The sequence below is a fragment of the Empidonax traillii genome, unplaced genomic scaffold, assembly GCF_003031625.1.
Source record: "Empidonax traillii isolate 1590-97213 ecotype Southwest subspecies unplaced genomic scaffold, ASM303162v1 scaffold919:size245653, whole genome shotgun sequence".
In the NCBI taxonomy this organism is placed as follows: Eukaryota; Metazoa; Chordata; class Aves; order Passeriformes; family Tyrannidae; genus Empidonax; species Empidonax traillii.
This window is the reverse complement of record NW_020956112.1, coordinates 131,911-148,663: the sequence shown is the minus strand read 5'-3', so window position 1 is coordinate 148,663 and position 16,753 is coordinate 131,911. Positions and strand designations below refer to the sequence as shown.

The 16,753-nt window shown below is 44.0% G+C and overlaps 1 protein-coding gene across 1 annotated transcript; it reads left to right on the top strand.

The window, feature by feature from the left end:
- The first annotated feature begins 1,301 nt into the window (after positions 1 to 1,301).
- PDIA6 (protein disulfide isomerase family A member 6) lies at positions 1,302 to 16,416 on the top strand. The gene is made up of 13 exons (XM_027902909.1): positions 1,302 to 1,369; positions 4,290 to 4,431; positions 5,579 to 5,636; positions 6,317 to 6,443; positions 6,935 to 7,041; positions 8,427 to 8,560; positions 8,965 to 9,079; positions 9,992 to 10,132; positions 11,161 to 11,245; positions 11,335 to 11,407; positions 12,470 to 12,628; positions 14,563 to 14,659; positions 15,399 to 16,416. The coding sequence occupies exons 1-13, from the start codon at positions 1,336 to 1,338 to the stop codon at positions 15,465 to 15,467; spliced, it is 1,341 nt and encodes a 446-aa protein (XP_027758710.1). The 5' UTR covers positions 1,302 to 1,335; the 3' UTR covers positions 15,468 to 16,416.
- Positions 16,417 to 16,753: the final 337 nt, after the last annotated feature.

Sequence of the window (16,753 nt, the reverse complement as noted above, 5' to 3'; positions counted from 1 at the left end):
TCTTAAGGTCTGGGAAGTGCCACAAACCTGAACCTGCCTGCTCAGGCTTCTCATTTACAGATGGAAATGCCAAGCTGTCAGCATTTTGTAGGCATTCTGATTAAAGTTTTTATTCAATGAGCCCCTGTTCCTCAGTTTCTGAAACAACTTGAGAATGAAAATGGCTGCCCGTTCTCACTGCCATGTTAACAATTTCATGTTCTGAAAAAGCAGGACTTGAATGGTACTGAAAACTTCTGTTTGTGAGCACGAAGCAATGGGGGTGTGTATGGGCGTAAAATTTTTGACTACTACAGATCCAACTGCTGAATAATTCTAGTTCAATGATACATGAAGTCCAGTTACTATTGCTACACTAAAAAATTCACAGCTCACCTAATCGTGTACTCCTAGCTCTGCAGAAGCGCATCTGGATCTTTTCCCACCAAGCTCTAGTGCCCACCTTTGATGAGCAATCACTGCAGGTGGGAGGGGCAGATATGCTACCAGCTTTTCGAGGCAGCTGTTTCCAGAGCTTTTGAACTGGGATGGGGTTTTTTCACACCAAATAGCCACGTACATGCTGTGCTGACGGACCCAAACTTCCCAAGCCTCTGCTGGATGCAAGCAGGTTACTCAGGGTTTAACGGCGCTTGTATCAGGATGCACCAGCTCCCCCTCCCCCGCTTGCATTTCCTCGGCCTGTAACAGACCCAGCTGAGCTAATTTCTACTTCTACAGGCAAGCTTGCAACTGGAAAACAGATTTTTTTTTCAAATCTAGATGCCTGCCTTGGTTTTTGCAGGCATCTAGATTTGACCATTTAGACCGCCCTTGAGGCTTATGTTTGCACTCAAAGACAGCAGCAAAGCTCGGGCACCGAACAGGACAAATCCCTGGCCTGCCTTCCTTCTCCCTGAAGGCCTGCGCGGGTTCTGGCCCAGGCCCGGTCACCCCTCAGCGCTGAGGCGGGAGGGGCTGGGGGCGCTCTGATCAGGGAGAGACCCTGGGAAACTGCAAGAAGCAGACTGAGACTTTTTCCTCAGGGCACCAGCGCTCACACCTCAGGTAACTCCCCATACTCTGTAAATCCCAGGACTCGGGCCCAGCCCCAACCCAGCCCAGCCCAGCCCTGACCCCTCCGCCCTCCTTCTCCTCCTCCTCCCCCGCCCCTCAGAGCCTCCCACGGCGCCGCGCGCCGCAGCGGCTGACGCGGCCGCTCGCCATTGGCTGCGGCGCTGGGCGAGCGCCAGCGCGGCCAATGGGCGGCAGCCACGGCGGGGAGCGTGGCGGGGGTGGGGCGGGGCGGGGCGCGCGGGCCGTGGCGGCGGCGGCGGCCGAGGGAGCGGGGCAGCCATGGGGGTGCACGGCGCGGGCCGGCTGTGGTGGGGTAGGTGCCCTGAGGGGCCGAGGGGTGGCCTGAGGGGGCGGCGGGGCACGGAGAAGCACGGCGGGATGTGGCTTCTTTCTCACCGGCTTTGCGGGCTCCATCGCGGGGGCGTGGGGGAGAAGCGGGGCCGGGGGCCATGCGGGTCATGGGCGGAACGGGGAGCCTCGTGAAAGAAGCTTGTAGCCAAGGGGGATCGGCCTCTTGTCCCAGGCAACAAGCGGCAGGAGAAGAGGACACAATGTTAAGTTACGCCAGGGGAGGTTTAGATTGCGATTAGGAAGAAACCTTCACAGAAAGGGTGATGAGATGTTGGAACGGGCTGCCCAGTGGGGTGGTGGAGTCACCGTCCCTGGAGATGTTTAAGGAAAGACTGGCCGTGGCACTCAGGGCCATGGTATAGTTGACATGGTAGTGTTGGGTCATAGGTTGGACTCGATAACCTCGGGGGTCTTTTCCAGCCCTGTGACTCTGGGGGGAAGCGCTCGCAGCCTCGGTCCGGCCGTGGCCGGTCTGTGCCGAGGGGGTGGGGGTTGCTCGGTCTGTTATTGGAGCGCAGACAGGGAGATGCTAAACATCCTAAAGGCCTAAAGATCCCAGTAACAAAAAAATATAAATAAAACGGTGACTACCTTCCGCCCTAATAAATATAAAACCGCTTTGATTTGAGTAAGCGACGGCGTCGTGCCTGCCTGGCTGCCCTGCCCTGGGGTCTGGTGCTGTGAGGGGCATCGAGAGAGCGGTGACCGAAGGCAAACGGAGGAACCTGTGAGGAGCTGGCGATCCCCTTCCCCTCCCCCTGCTGCCGCATCTTGTGTGCGGGGGAAATCGGTAAACGATTCCCACTCGGGCCCTCGGTGGAAAGGCGGGAGGTGCCGGGAGCGCTGCCCAAGGCTGTGTCTCCCCGGGCGCACGTGTGCAGGGATTTGTGAGCTCCGGCGCGCCCAGCGCCGCTGCAGGAGGTGTTTGAAGGAGGAGGATCGCAGAATAATCATCATCATCCCGTGACAAAAGCTTTTTTTACGAATCTTCAGAGTTGCAACTTTGATGTTCAGTGAGGACGAGTAATACCAGTATGGAGCTGCCTTGGTTTAATAACGCTTATGTCTGTGTGATTTGCCAGCATTAGAAAACAACTTTTGAAATCAGATTATCTGTTTCTTTTTGCCTTAATAACAAGGACAGATTTGAATTTATCTGGCTTAGATACCTGTAGGAAAATGATCTTTTTCTTTGCCAAAGATGAATCAAACCCTGAACTGGTGGCATAACTTTCCTTTCTATAGTGAAACATTCATGAGTCATAGTTTTAAAAAAATGCGGTGATACGTGACTAGGTGCATTTCACCATGTGCTTTCTTTTTGAGTTCTCTTTAGCATCTGTTTTTGCATAAGCTAGAACTTCTCTGTTTGAAGGGACAGAAATGGCTGGATAAATTCAGTCTTCTGAGTTTATTCTGCCAGAGATTACCTAAAACAAATACACTGATTTCAATTTAATGGTCTCATTCCATCTAGAGAAGGTTTTTGCTCTTGAGAGTGACTGTAACATCGAGGGACCGTGTTTTCTTACTCTATCCCAGCAGCAGCTGCTTCTGTAGGTCACTGTAACATGCTGTGACAGCCACAGATCGCCTTGCAAGTCAGTTGATCAGTGCTGATGAAGTGCTGTTTGTGTGTAGGCATACTGAAGGAACAGAGCCAATCTAACGTGTAAATCTGGTGCTGGAAACCAATTATGATCATCTCAAAAGGAAAGGGTTGGGTCCTTGTGCCAGAAGAAACCACTAGGAAAGGATGGTGGTGCAGTGGGTTGTGTAGCGTTTCAGTGCTGATCTCTGCTTGAATAACCTGGAAGATGTTGCTGTCAGCTTCTCTCAGCTGCAGAATAAAAGTGACAGAACTGGCTTTTCTTGAGTGGGACTGATAAACTGTGGGTGATGCTGTGCAGTTTGTCTACCATGTGCTGTAGAGTTTCTGCATGATTGAGCCATGTCTTCCTCTCACTTTCAGCCTTGAGAGATAATGTGCAGCTTCCCATACAAGTTATTAACCAGCTGCAGCAAAGCTATTTTTTGTCTGGTTCTAACTTGGGTGTCTGGGCTCTTACTCCCCCCAGTCTTTAGTGGATTAAGAGAAGTCTTTTACTGGGTGGATTTGTTGCAGAGATGCTTGCCATTTCTCATCAAATCAGCTCTCAATCTCTCTGACTTGGTAGAATGAAGGATTACGAGGTTTTATGTACAAGGCCTCAAGCAATAATAAGTTCCAAAAATGATCAGAAGTACAAAGTTATAAGAGAAAGCAATTTCCATGTATCTTTTCGTGTTATATTTTAGCATTCCCAGAGTGCTTGAGTTGTTAACCAGAGAGATTCAGCTGTTGTACAATAGAGGGAAATCAACGGTAGACTAAGGTCTCATGAGCAAGAATGAAGGAACTCATTACACTACCAGTGCATCAAGTGCTGGTCCTAAAATCAGTGTAATTGTGCCAAGCCCAGCTGGGACAGTCCTGCATTATGTGATTTTGTAAAAAAAGTGTTTGAGTGCCTGCTATGCAAGAAGTGTGAGCAATTGGCTTAGGAGTTTATGTGGGGAACCCTGCGGAAGTTCTGGTGGTCTGGTACAGTAGGAGGTAGGGTAGGAGCTCTGGGGAAAGGTGCTCTGGAGAGCCATAGCAGGAGTGGCCTAACTCCAGCCAGCTTTAGGCACAGAGCTTATATTACATGGTCCTGTGGAACCATGTTTGAAGTGAGGAGGGAAAGCATATGTCTTGGCTTAACTTCCTTTTTTATGTGGTCAGACTGGAATCCCTTCCCACCGCTGCTTGTTTTCAGGGTGTGGGGAGATGATTTAGCCATGGCAACAGGAGAATCATAAATGTTGAACTGGAATGCTGATTGCTTTGCTTTTTGTTGTAGGCACGGTGAGCTGCACTTTGTTCCTGGCAGTTAACGGTTTGTATTCGGCCAGTGATGATGTGATAGAACTCACACCAACTAACTTCAACAAGGAGGTCATTCAGAGCGAGAGCCTGTGGCTAGTGGAGTTCTACGCCCCATGGTAAGAATCACAGCTGTGAACTTGCTTGCTCTTACACGGAGGAGCAGCACAGGAATCTGCTGCTGATCAACCCAAAGTTTCATTCAGTTGTTGGCAGCACAGTTGCCGGTTTGATGGCTTCATGACTAGCAAAATAGCTGTACTTGGGATTCCTGTTTTAAATATTCTCATGATAGAAAAAGGCAGGAATTTGTTTCAAGTTGGCAAACAGGGTCTGATAACAAAATCTTATACTCTATTTTACTACTTCAATTTTTCTGATGAAATTAGTATTAGAAATTATTGAAGTGCAATAGGTAAGTGAAAAGGCCCCTCACTTGCATGTTTCTGAATGTAATTCTAATGTGAAAGCACAAATCTGAATTCTCAGTTAGAATTTACAATTTCCATTGAAAAATACTGGCTTTGTGCATCTTTAGTATCTCTCTTTGTCTTCTGTCCTGCTTAAGTCCAGAGCATGGAGTCTCTTCCATTTAAATTCTGGTGATATATATTCCATCTTTGTACAAATCATCTGTGAATTGCCATCTCAAAGTTCCACAGTCTGGAGAAAGTGGCCTTTCATTGCAACAGCCTGGCTGTGTCTGGACTGAGACGTTTAGGGGAAGGCTTGCTGTGCCTCTCCTAATGTTGCAGTTTATGGGCAATGAGAAGCTTTATTGAACAGTAGCAATGAAGTGTAGAACAGGAGATTGGCAGTTCCTCTCCTTGCAGACTTGTGATGATTGTGATTATATGCTGTTGGTTTTCTCTCTCAGACACTTCCAGGAGTTGTGCCACAAACTCTTGCTAGTTAAGAAGTAACCTCTAGAATAATTCTTTTAGGCCTCATCAAAGGTGTGTTTTAGCCTGCCACAAGCAGACTGGTGTGCAAATCAGGATTTTCATGCCTATGTTTGACTCTGTTTTGGGAAAGACAGGTAGCTATTGAGATATTTGCATATATGTGTGTGTGTGTGTGCACGCGTGCACGCACTTATATAATGTGAAGGTTTTTGAAGCCTAAGTGATGATGTGATGTTGTGGCATAGCCTCTTCCCCTCTTTATGAGTAAATATTCATTGTCCCACAGTTTCCTGTGAGTAACTGTGAAATAGTTGTCAGATCTGAATGACAATTACTGGGTTTTGTTTGTTTTTTCTAAAAGGTGTGGTCATTGTCAAAGACTAACCCCTGAATGGAAGAAAGCTGCAACAGCTTTGAAAGTAAGTTTAGCCTTTCAAATGTGCAGTGGATTTAAGAGAGTTTGACTGTTTGTCATATGGCTTGAGAACATGGAGGTGGGATTTGGTCCTTAAAACCATTATCACTCTAACCATACTTGTCCAACCAGAGAAGCAGTCATTCAGGCACTTAAAAAGTCAGGATTTTTGTGTGGTTGTTTGGGGTTTTTTTCCTTTATAAAAGAAGACATTAAATTGAGGAGGAAGCAAGTCAGTTCTGTCCGTGTGAATTCCCATTACAGTTTTCCAGAACTGAAAACAGCTTTGTAAGTTGTTGGGGATGAGTATTTAATTACAAAAAACTTGGTAATGTAGTGATTTGCTGATTTCTTGTCTTTGTAACATATATATTCCCCTTCTAAAAAAAAAAACCCAAACAGACAAACCCCCAAACAAAAAAATCCCAACTAAATAAAAAAACAAACAATGTAAAATTTAGTTTGTCAGGCTGAATTAAAAAATGGATATATATAGTGTTCTGTAATTTAATGCTTTTGGGGGGAAGTACATCTCTTCTGGTGACTGTTCTCTTACAGTCCTATTAACTATCCCTCCCTCTTCCCCTCCTCCTCGTTTTCTCTGCCCGCAGCAGAGAGTATGAAATGTGTTAAATCACTGTAGAAGTCTTGTCTCAGGTGTTGTTTCTTTTTTTGTTTCTGCAGGGTGTAGTGAAAGTGGGTGCAGTAGATGCAGATAAACATCAGTCCTTGGGTGGACAGTATGGAGTTAGAGGGTTTCCAACCATCAAGATATTTGGAGCCAACAAACACAAAGCAGAGGACTATCAGGGTAAATGTGATGCTGTTTTACATGTTACATGCCTAAAAGCTTCCCTGATAACAGCAAGTATGGTAGTTGTTAATGCTGTCTTGTGTGGCATTTCCTCCTTGTCTAGTGCTTGTAGTAACTGAGACAGATGGGTGGGACCGGTTTAACCAAACTGTGTATGTCTTAGCATGGACTAACAGTCCCACCTGCAGTTCGTAGTTTTTGGAGGTTGGTAGGCAGTTCCAAAGAATTATTCCTTTCTTCCTGTTTATTTGGAGCTTGCCACAGTCACCCCTCATCAGATAAGGTGGGTTGCTAAAAGGTGTAGTGAAGTCAGTCCTGCTGCTTGTGCTCAAGTCAGATGTCCCACCACTAGGACTGTATCACTCATAGCCCAGTCCTGCTTTTCCTGAAAAATCATTAGGGTGAGGGAGTATTGTTTGTAATTAACTTAGAAGCTGACCTTAAACTGGCCTTGTGGTGATTTAATCACTTACTTTTCTGTATTGCAGGTGGCAGGACAAGTGATGCTATTGTTGAAGCTGCTCTAAGTGCTCTTCGGTCCCTGGTGAAAGAACGACTTAGTGGCAGAAGTGGAGGATACAGCTCTGGAAAACAGGTATTTGAGGGAATGTGTGTTTGTTTTTCAACTGCAGACTGTCTTGTACAGGGGGTCAGAGCTTGTGCCCCAATTCCATCATAGAATAGTTGAAGTTGAAAGGGATTTTTGCAGGTTTTCCAGTCCAGCCCCCTGCCCAGTGCAGGGTCAGCTAAGAAGATTGCTCAGGGCTGTGTCCTATCAAGTTGTATCTCCTAGATCTGACACTCCATGCAGACTGCAGTCTCTGGGCAGCCTGTTCCAGTGTTTGACCATCCTCACAGTAGAAATCTTTCTCTTGTGTTTAAGTTAATAGCATCATAGAATGTTATTTCTTCTATTTCAGCTTATGCCCTTTTGTCTCTGCTGTTGCAGAGAAGAACCTGTCATTTTCTTTACTTTTCCTTCACCATTTCATCACATACTCTTAATCAGCTTTGGCTGGACTTGCTCCAGTGTTTGCATTCCTCCTCTCCCAGGGAGCCCAGAATGGGACCCAGCAGTCCAGGTGTTTCACACAGTGCTGAGCAAAGGGAGAGATTGCCTCCTCTGACCTGCTGGCAGCTCTCTGCATAGTGCAGCTCAGAGGCTCTTGGCCACTTGTACCATGGGAGTGCAGTTCTGGCTCGTATTCTGCTTGTCCACCAGGACCTTGAGGTTTCTCTTGCTGCTCTCCAGCTAGTCAGTCCCCAGCACGTACTGGTGTATGGGGCTGTTATTTGCCAAATGCATCTGCTTTTGAACTTTGAGGTCCCTGTTAGCTCCATTATCCAAGTGGTCCAGGTATCATTTGCCTAGTCCTAGTCTGAGCTGGATGGATAGATTTTTTTAATTTAGTAGTGTTTTTTTGAAGTTGGCTTGCTGGATTTCTCCCTGAAGGTATATTCAATATATATATTGAAGGTATATATATATATACCTTCTGGCTCCTACTGCTGTCTGTAAATCATGGTGCAAGTACACTCTGGCGTCCTCAGGTTGGCCAGGTAGAAGACCTGGGTGGAATGTACCCTGTAGTGTATATTGCACTCCCACATGTTTGTTTTGCCTGGAAACCAGGACACAGTTCCGGATGGAGGTGGTGGTTGGAGAGCACTTTGTTCTTGGACAGATCAGAGCATGAAGAACTGGGAAAGTGCTCCCATCTTCTCTGTAGTCAGTTTGACCTGATTTCTCTTTTTCTTTTTTTTCAAGAGAAGGTTCACTTGCTGTTTCCTGAAAGTGCTGTGGGAGTAGGCTGTGTGTTTTGTCACTTCTAAAACGGGAAAGTTGTATGACCTAACACTGCCTGTTTTGTATCCTACTCAAATAAAGGCCATTTGGTACAAGATGACGCACAGGAGTTGGCTTATGTGGGAAACCAGCTTTGGTTACTTCTTACATGAGGGTCTGTTTGTTTCTTACAGAGCCGGGAGAGTGGAGGTGGAGGCAAGAAGGATGTGATTGAGCTGACTGATGACAGCTTCGATAAGAACGTCATCAATAGTGACGATGTGTGGATGGTGGAGTTTTATGCCCCATGGTGTGGGCACTGCAAAAAGTAAATGAGGTTTTTCTTTGACAATTCAGTTCCCATTAGTGCTTGGTTTTGTTTGATACCCTTAGTCCCCCTGAAAGAAACCTTCCATCTCTGGTAGACCAGAAGTGGGGTTTTCTGTAAGGTGTTTTAATAAAAATGTGTGGGCTTTTGCTCAGGGCCCCTTGGTGCTGCTTTGGCTGCGCTCTTCCTTAGCAGTAAAATTCCCAGTTATCAGTAGAAATAAGATCCAGGAGTTATATTACCCTTTTAATTCCTTAAGATGCAGGACATTAGTCTCCTTTGGAATAACTCTGTCATCATTCTCTGCAGAGACTTTATTTCCTTGAGTGGAATGCACTGTGTAATGTGGGGTATACTTTTGCTAAGTCTCAAAGAGCTTAGAGCACTTGTGCTGTGTTTTTCAGCCTGGAGCCAGAATGGGCAGCTGCTGCCACTGAGGTGAAGGAACAAACAAAAGGAAAAGTAAAGCTGGCTGCAGTAGATGCAACAGTCAATCAGATGCTGGCAAGCCGATACGGGGTGAGTGTGCTCTGCAGTGGTTACAATTTTTTGTTTCCCTCTCTATCAAGTCAGATTTCTCTTCAATGCTTACTGAACTGTTCCTTAATTTGGTACTCCTTAAAAGTTTTGTGCTAAAAATAAGTGGTGCATACAATTTTTTTCCACAAATAATTAATTCCTGAATGTCAGTAACAGTATAAATGGGAGAGAGGAAAAGAATAAATTTGGATGTTGCTGATGAAAAAGGTCATCTGTTTCCATAAGATCTTGTATGCATTTATCATTTGAAGTGAGAGGTCTCTCTTTTCAGACTGCTTGTATGCTGTCTGGGCACCTCCAGAACCCATACATGTACCTGTACACCTTGGAGCCAGTTAGCAGGGATCACTGACAATATTGGCTGCACAGATCAGATGTGTTGCTCGCCCAAAATAAGCTGATACTCTTTAATTTTTAGTACAGTCCACAGAGCTTACGGTGTGCTGCTTAGTTTCCCTGTAAGTGCATACGGCTGACAGCAAAGAGGAACATGGAGGAAGTTTTACTGGAAGTGTAGCAGAGAGAGTTTAAGGTCTATTTGTTGCCATGTAGTCACAGTGCTGTCCCCCCACAGACAAAATAAATATGAAGAGTAATATGTCGTGCTTTGTGCATCTGAATTGAGATGAAACCATTGCTGGTTCATCAGCCAAACTCTGAAACAGTGTTTCAATGTATGTTAACTTTATTTTGAATTGCTGCACAGGTAGAAAGCTACAAAATTCTTCAAGTTAAGTCAGAACATGCTGTGAGATTTGATACATGTAGATCTTGAATCTCTTCCCTCGCTCTTAATCTGGAACACATCGGACAAGCAGATAATTTCTACCGTGTTCAATTCCACCATCAATTCATGTTTATTTGAGCTGATGGTTTAAACTTGTCTTGCAGATTCGTGGATTTCCCACCATTAAAATCTTCCAGAAAGGTGAAGACCCTGTTGATTATGATGGTGGGAGAACTAGATCTGATATCATTGCTCGTGCTCTGGATCTGTTTTCTGATAATGCACCACCACCTGAGCTCCTGGAGGTACCTCTACATTATTTTCTCAAATTGCTTTTCCATCATATTCTTGGCAACAATTTTAACAGTACTATATTAACTGTAAATAAAACTGCCTAAGTGTGGTGCTTGTGCACTGTTTTGCCCCAGAAAGTAAAGGGTGATAAGTCTTAATTAACAGAAAGCTAAATGTTTATTTCTACTCTGAATTTGTTGCTGAATCGAAGACTATCAGAATTGATGCAGTGAAGGTATAAACAGGATGGTGACAGGGTGTCTGAGTCTGCTCTTAAATGAGTGAAAACGTTGGGCTCTGTGCCCCATTTCTTTCCACAACAAGAGGGCAGGGCTTTGTCATTTGTAAGCTGTCCATTAGGAGGTGCATGATGAGCAATTTTGCTTGTCCAAGAAACCCCATCCCCTGTATGGCAACTTGTGGTTTCCGCTTTGTGTTGGTAGATTTGAAATGGTGATCAGTTGTGTCCCAAAGTGAGGTGCATTCAAGACAATCCACTGCGATGCAGGAAGGAAAAATCAAGAACATTTGTACCATTAATAAACCTAAAGATATTTTTAAATGGTACAATCAAAGGTTGGAGACCACTGGTGCAGGTCACTGGGTTGATTCCTTTTGGAGGCAGATCCCATAAACCCAGTGTTGCTGTTACTGTTGATGGAACAACCTCTTGCAGCAAAAGCTGCTCACCGCTGGCTCTCCTTGTGCCAGCAGGCATTGCATGGGCCCAGGACTGCTCTTCCCAGCCTGGGGCAAGGACAGTGATTTTGAGCAACAAGTGACATCTTTCTGTAAGCCTTATTTGGTACCACTTTACTGTTGCTGCAAGTCTCAACAGAAGATTTTGTGAATTACAAATTTACTTTGTAAATTACTCTCGTGATGGGGGACCAGTGGAGTAGGGGAGACTCATCAGCTTGTGTCAAGTTGTTTCAATGCTTATTACTTTGTAGGATGGAGTTATTATAAGGCTGTTGGAGGGAAATGCAGTCACAACTGAATAACCAAGTCTCATTGACACTCTGCTACTTTCTTCTAGATAATTAGTGAGGATGTTCTGAAGACTACCTGTGATGCTCATCAACTGTGCATCATTTCTGTCTTGCCTCATATTCTTGACACAGGTACACATACAAACAAGCAGACTTCTGTATGAATTTGTCACTTAGAGCATGTCGTTGTGGTTTTTAACTTGTCCAATTCTGTCTAACAGGAGCCTCAGGGAGAAATTCCTACCTAGATGTCATGTTAAAAATGGCTGAAAAATACAAAAAGAAAATGTGGGGGTAAGTGTCATTGTAGATTGGTTATCTTGGAAAAGATGTGAGCATTTCTGGAGGTAAAGGGATAACATTTGTATGATAGCAATTTAACTACAGATCAGAGTTGTTCCTTGTTCAGCATACTGTGAATGTGGGTAGCATACTGTGGTATTTCACTAATTACTGGGGGAGGGAATGCTGTGACTTTAGAATAACCTGCTATTTTTTTTTCTTTTCATCCACCTCAAATTCTGCATTTATAAGATATCTAAGCATTAATGAGAATAAGCAACTTTTACTCTTGTCCTGAATACTAAAATATTTTAGGGCAGTTTCTTTTAGAGTCTTTTGCTGGTGGGTGAGTCTGCCAGTATGAATGTTGGATTCTCAGGGGAAAAAAAAAGGTAAATTATGGTTTATCAACAAGTTTCATGTTGTCAAAGAAGCAGGCCAGCAGGCTTTGCCACCTCCTCGAAAGTGCAGGTTAGAATCTCTGGAACTTTATTGGAAAGTGAGAGCTGTTCTGTCACACAGACTGCTGTGAAAGGGCGCAGAATGGCATGAAAGCCTGGGGGACAATACTGAGATTGGCTGATTCCACAGGTTACTCAGGGGACTTGCTAAGCATTAGAGGAACTGACACCTGACCAGTGAGAAACAAACATTGAGTGTCCTTAGCTAAAAATCCTTCATAGTGATATTTGGGCAGGACTTTGTCATGTTTGGATCTGTGACTTCAGTAATTTTAAACCTTGCTTAATACAGGCGAAAGTGTAGCAGTTTGTTCATGTTGGTAACATAGTTCTTTCCCTGCAACATCTTGAGTGGCTGTTTTGATCCAGTTCTGATTTCAGTGACTGTGAGGGTGGGACTGGCCTAGTGGCGCTGCTGAGGAGGGGCTTTCTTCTGGTGCAGGGTTCAGGATCAGCTCCCTGCTATTCCCTGCTGATTTCAGTAACAGTTGCCACTGTCAAGGGCAGTTCAGAGTCCCGCTTGAACTCTGCAGGGTTGCAGGATATGTGTGACTTGAAAATTATCGTAGTGCCTATCTTCATTGTTAATTTTCTGTTTCATCTTTTCCTCAAGGTGGCTGTGGACAGAAGCAGGTGCTCAGTCAGATCTTGAGAGCTCTCTGGGAATTGGAGGCTTTGGGTATCCAGCAATGGCTGCTGTTAATGCTCGCAAGATGAAATTTGCCCTTCTGAAAGGATCATTCAGTGAGCAAGGGATTAATGAGTTTCTCAGGTATGAAATCTTCAAGTTGAATCTTTCAGTAACTGGGGCTGTGAGTCTTTAGGCCAAAATCAGACTCTTCAGGATCAGACAAGACTTGCACAGTTAAGAGAATTATGATTAGAATTCACTGGAGTAGGGAATGATTTCAGTGGGGATTGCAATAAAGAAGTCACAACGTTTTTATGGTGTGCAAAATTAAGTTGGCTGTTTAGACTTAAATAGTTTTGGTGCAACTTTTGACAGCAGAAATGGGCTTTGATGGTGAAAAATTATGTTTCTCTGTAGCTCAGGAAGTAACTTGGTAATCAATTCTATTTAATTCAAATAATGCATTCTGACTAGTCATTCATAATTGGGAAGTTCCCAGTTTGGGAATCTAAATAGGTGCTGTTGAAGTTGTATATGTTACTGTTCATCTTCCATGTTCAGTCTGGTCCTGTCTTCCTCCTCCCACCTCCCATTCTCCTGGCACCTGATTAGTGTTGCTGAAGCAATCCATCCAAAAATTCAGTAGCTCACTGCTCAGCACAAGTTCCCTGAAACTGCCCCTTGTATAGCTGGGCAAGAACCAGTGCTGGGAAGAATGGAATGAGGCAGGGAAATGGCGAGGATGACAGAAGGTGGCAGCATCACTGAAACAGAGCAGCTAAAATCAAACTTTTACTTCAGTGTGGTCAAAGTGAGGTGGGAACTTTGCTTCCGGGTAAAGCACTGCCTGCCATAATGTATGCAAGAGCCTTTGGGAGCTTACATTGGCAGTCTTATTTCCATGTCTTTGCTTGGAGAATGGCAGAGGACAGACAGAATTGCAAAAGCAAATGCAACAGCTTCTCCCCACCTTGCCATAAGAAGCACATTAACTGAATGCTGTTCCTGCTGGATTAATGGAATCAATGCTATATTCTCTTACCTGTTGATCAGACAGGTAAGATCTTACCAAGTGATCAGACTTTCTTCTTAATGCCAAAAAATAAACATTCTTAGGACATCAAGTAAAATTCAGGATTCAGATGCAAGAAAAGAAACACCAGACAGTTTGTACTAATTAATGCACGTGAAAGAAGCATCTGCCTTTCTCAGACATGGCAAATTCTCTTAGTCTGTAAAATCCATTATAGTGAAGCCTCTCCTGGTGAGGGTGCTTCCAGGACACAACAGCCAATTTAACAGCTTATATTGCTGGGTAATTGGTTTGGTATTGTCTTTCCATGCTTCAGCTCAGCTGTGCTGCCTAGAGAAAGCAGTTTAATCACAGTCGGTGTGCCTGGCTGGCTGTTAACCCAGCTGCTGTAGGCAGCTTCTGTAATCTAATAGGCAGTCTCAGCAGTGTTGACTACAAATAAAGAAATTGGCACTTTGAAGAGCACAAAAATTGTGGAATCCACCTAGAGAGAAATGCTAATTCAGTCTTATTTGCCTCTGAAAAAATGCAAAGGAATTAGCTCATCAGGATTTTAATGCTGGGCTTTTAGAGCAACCCTAAGCAGCAAGGGCAGGATGGAGTGTCTCAGAGGCTGGTTATTTTGTACCCATTGGAACCCATGGAGGCTTAGTCTTCAGTAAAAAAGATCTGTGGTAATTTTAAATAACAGCTGCAGGTGACTTCCACAAATACAATTCTAGACTCTCCTTGGAGTTGCTTTAAGTGATAAACAACATACTGTTGAAGATCTGTACTTATCCATGATTATTACACTGCTGAAATATGAAATAGTGAAGGTCACAGATGTCTTTGGATCCCATTGTAAATTTTCAAGACTGCTTTAAGGGCTCTTGTCATTTTCTGCTTCTCACTTTGAAAAGGTTTTGCTTCCAGACAGCTCAGATTTGCTTGAAGAGATGAAATCTTGAAGTTGACTTCCTTTTATCTGAAGCAGGCACTGTTCCAGGTGGATGAAGGCTTGAGAAATTTCTTAACTTTACTTTTACATGTTTTTTCTCAGGGAACTCTCTGTTGGTCGTGGCTCTACAGCACCAGTGGGTGGTGGAGCATTCCCCAAAATTCATTCAGTTGAACCCTGGGATGGCAAAGATGGTGAGGTAAGAGGTGCTCCATTTCTAAAGGTGCTGATAAACTGCTGGGTTCAGAAGTGACAGAATAGAGTAACTAAGAACTGTCAGTGTGAAAATTCTCGTTCTTACAAGACTGTGGCAAGTTTTGTTGATGGTTTTGCATTATCTAAATCCTGCCAGCAGACCTAATACCAAACTGATCGTCTGACATTGTGAACCAGATGCTCCTGCCTAGTTGTTAGGATGTGATCTGAAAGTTGGATCTCTTGAGGGAGAAGTGTATTAGCAGTGCTGAGTAAGGGAGGTGGTAGTGCATGCATTCAAGACTCCAGTGTTGTGGAGACACTGGTTCTGCAATATGCTGACCTTGCCATCAAGGTCTTACTGTCAGAAAGTTTGTAGGGTAAAGCCTGTGTAACAAATAACAGTGATTCCGTGTACGTTCTTAAAGTTCAAAATTGCTGTAAAAAAAAAGTTACTGCAGTCCTTTGATCTACTTCAGACAAATAAAAGCATGGAAATGGTAGTAGTTTTGTTACAGAGTTTACCTGTATTGCCTTCGTGTGGAGTGTTTTTGTTAGTAGAAAACAACCTTCAGTCCAAACTGATCACTTGTCTTGTGCTTAATGCACTTTTAGTTTTGTGAATGAAAGAGATGACTGGGGGGAGCTTTACTCTTAGAATGAAGTAAGGATCTTTCTAAATCGGGGATCTCCTGACTTTAAGCACTTCTAAACACATGCTCAAAACCTTCCCTTTCTCACAGCTTCCAGTTGAAGATGACATTGATCTCAGTGATGTGGATCTGGATGACTGGGATAAAGACGAGCTGTGAGATCTTCAGGAAACTTTTTTTCTTGGGAGAGTTTGCGCAGCAGTTTGCAGCCTGGATCACAATCAGATGGATATTCCAGTGGCCTTTATATGGAGACCAGCACGTGACAAACTGTGCTGTTTGATGCACTGCAGCAGTGGACTGTACGCATCTCAAGAAAACATTGCAGAAATTCTATGAATTGTCATAACCAGTAAACTTGATTGTATTCTGTCTGTGTAACAAATACTTTGAGGACAACATGGATATTTCTTTGGAACATCTTGGGGTTTATTTTGTGGATAGTGTGGTGTTTGAGTGTTACTGGAGGCTGTTAGTGTAACCAACTTTAAATGTATTTTTTTTTTTCACAGAGGTGGAACCTGGTCAGCTTCTGTTTCAATTAAAGAATAAAATATTTTTTGACACACAGTGTTAGTCTTGTATAGAGTAAGAAAGGTGCACATGATACAAGCTGTCCTGTTCTGGATGACTCTTGAAAACTGAACTGTAGAATAGAGAGGCCTGTGCTGACGGGAGTCCTAAACCACCCCCTTGCTGTGAGATCTTGACAGTTTGACCTAAAGCCTGATTAGATGGACTATCTTAGTTTAAATGCTCTTCAGTCTTCCTTTTCATATTCCTTCTCAGGGGCTTTCTCTGTCTTTGTTCCAGACTTTGTAAGATCATTAATACAGTAGAAGTGCGGTTGCTGCTGCAGTGGGAGATACTGGGAGCTGTTGGACTTTCCCCTGGATTAGTGGTGAAGCTAATCCCCATTTTAGGGTATGAGGATTTCCAGGTGCTATAAGAAAACCACCCTGGTGCTGTCTCCAGCAAATTGGGTAATGTTTCTTCACTTCCCATCTGACATCGTTTTGATCTGGAATTGTTATTTCCTTGGAAGGGGAACTGGTAATAGGGATGTTTACTGCTGCTTTTTTAATAAAAATACTATTATTTTATTGCTCTCCATGTCTTGTATACTGGTGTATAGTGAAGTGATCCTCATATGATGAGCTTGTTTATAAGTGAGGAATGAAAGAGCTGAAGGTCTCCCCTTCTTTCAAGGAAATAACCTAATATGGATATTTTTCATCTGGTGTCTGTACGAGATTGCCCGTAGCTCATCCCTGTGAAAGGCAGTGTCAGAACCAGCAGTAACTTGACTGCTGATTTGATGCAAGAGATGTGCTCCAACTCAACATCCCAGCAGATGAGATCTAAAGGAACCGTTTTAACTGAAATATCTTTGCAAAAACTAAACTCATGAGTACTTGGGACTATAAGTTATACTACAATTAGCT

Excerpts from the sequence above, each read along its gene's own strand:
- PDIA6 (XM_027902909.1), top strand. The coding sequence starts at position 1,336 with ATGGGGGTGCACGGCGCGGGCCGGCTGTGGTGGG. Across the intron at positions 10,133-11,160 it reads CACCACCTGAGCTCCTGGAG|ATAATTAGTGAGGATGTTCT; the intron begins GTACCTCTACAT and ends ACTTTCTTCTAG. Across the intron at positions 12,629-14,562 it reads GGGATTAATGAGTTTCTCAG|GGAACTCTCTGTTGGTCGTG; the intron begins GTATGAAATCTT and ends GTTTTTTCTCAG.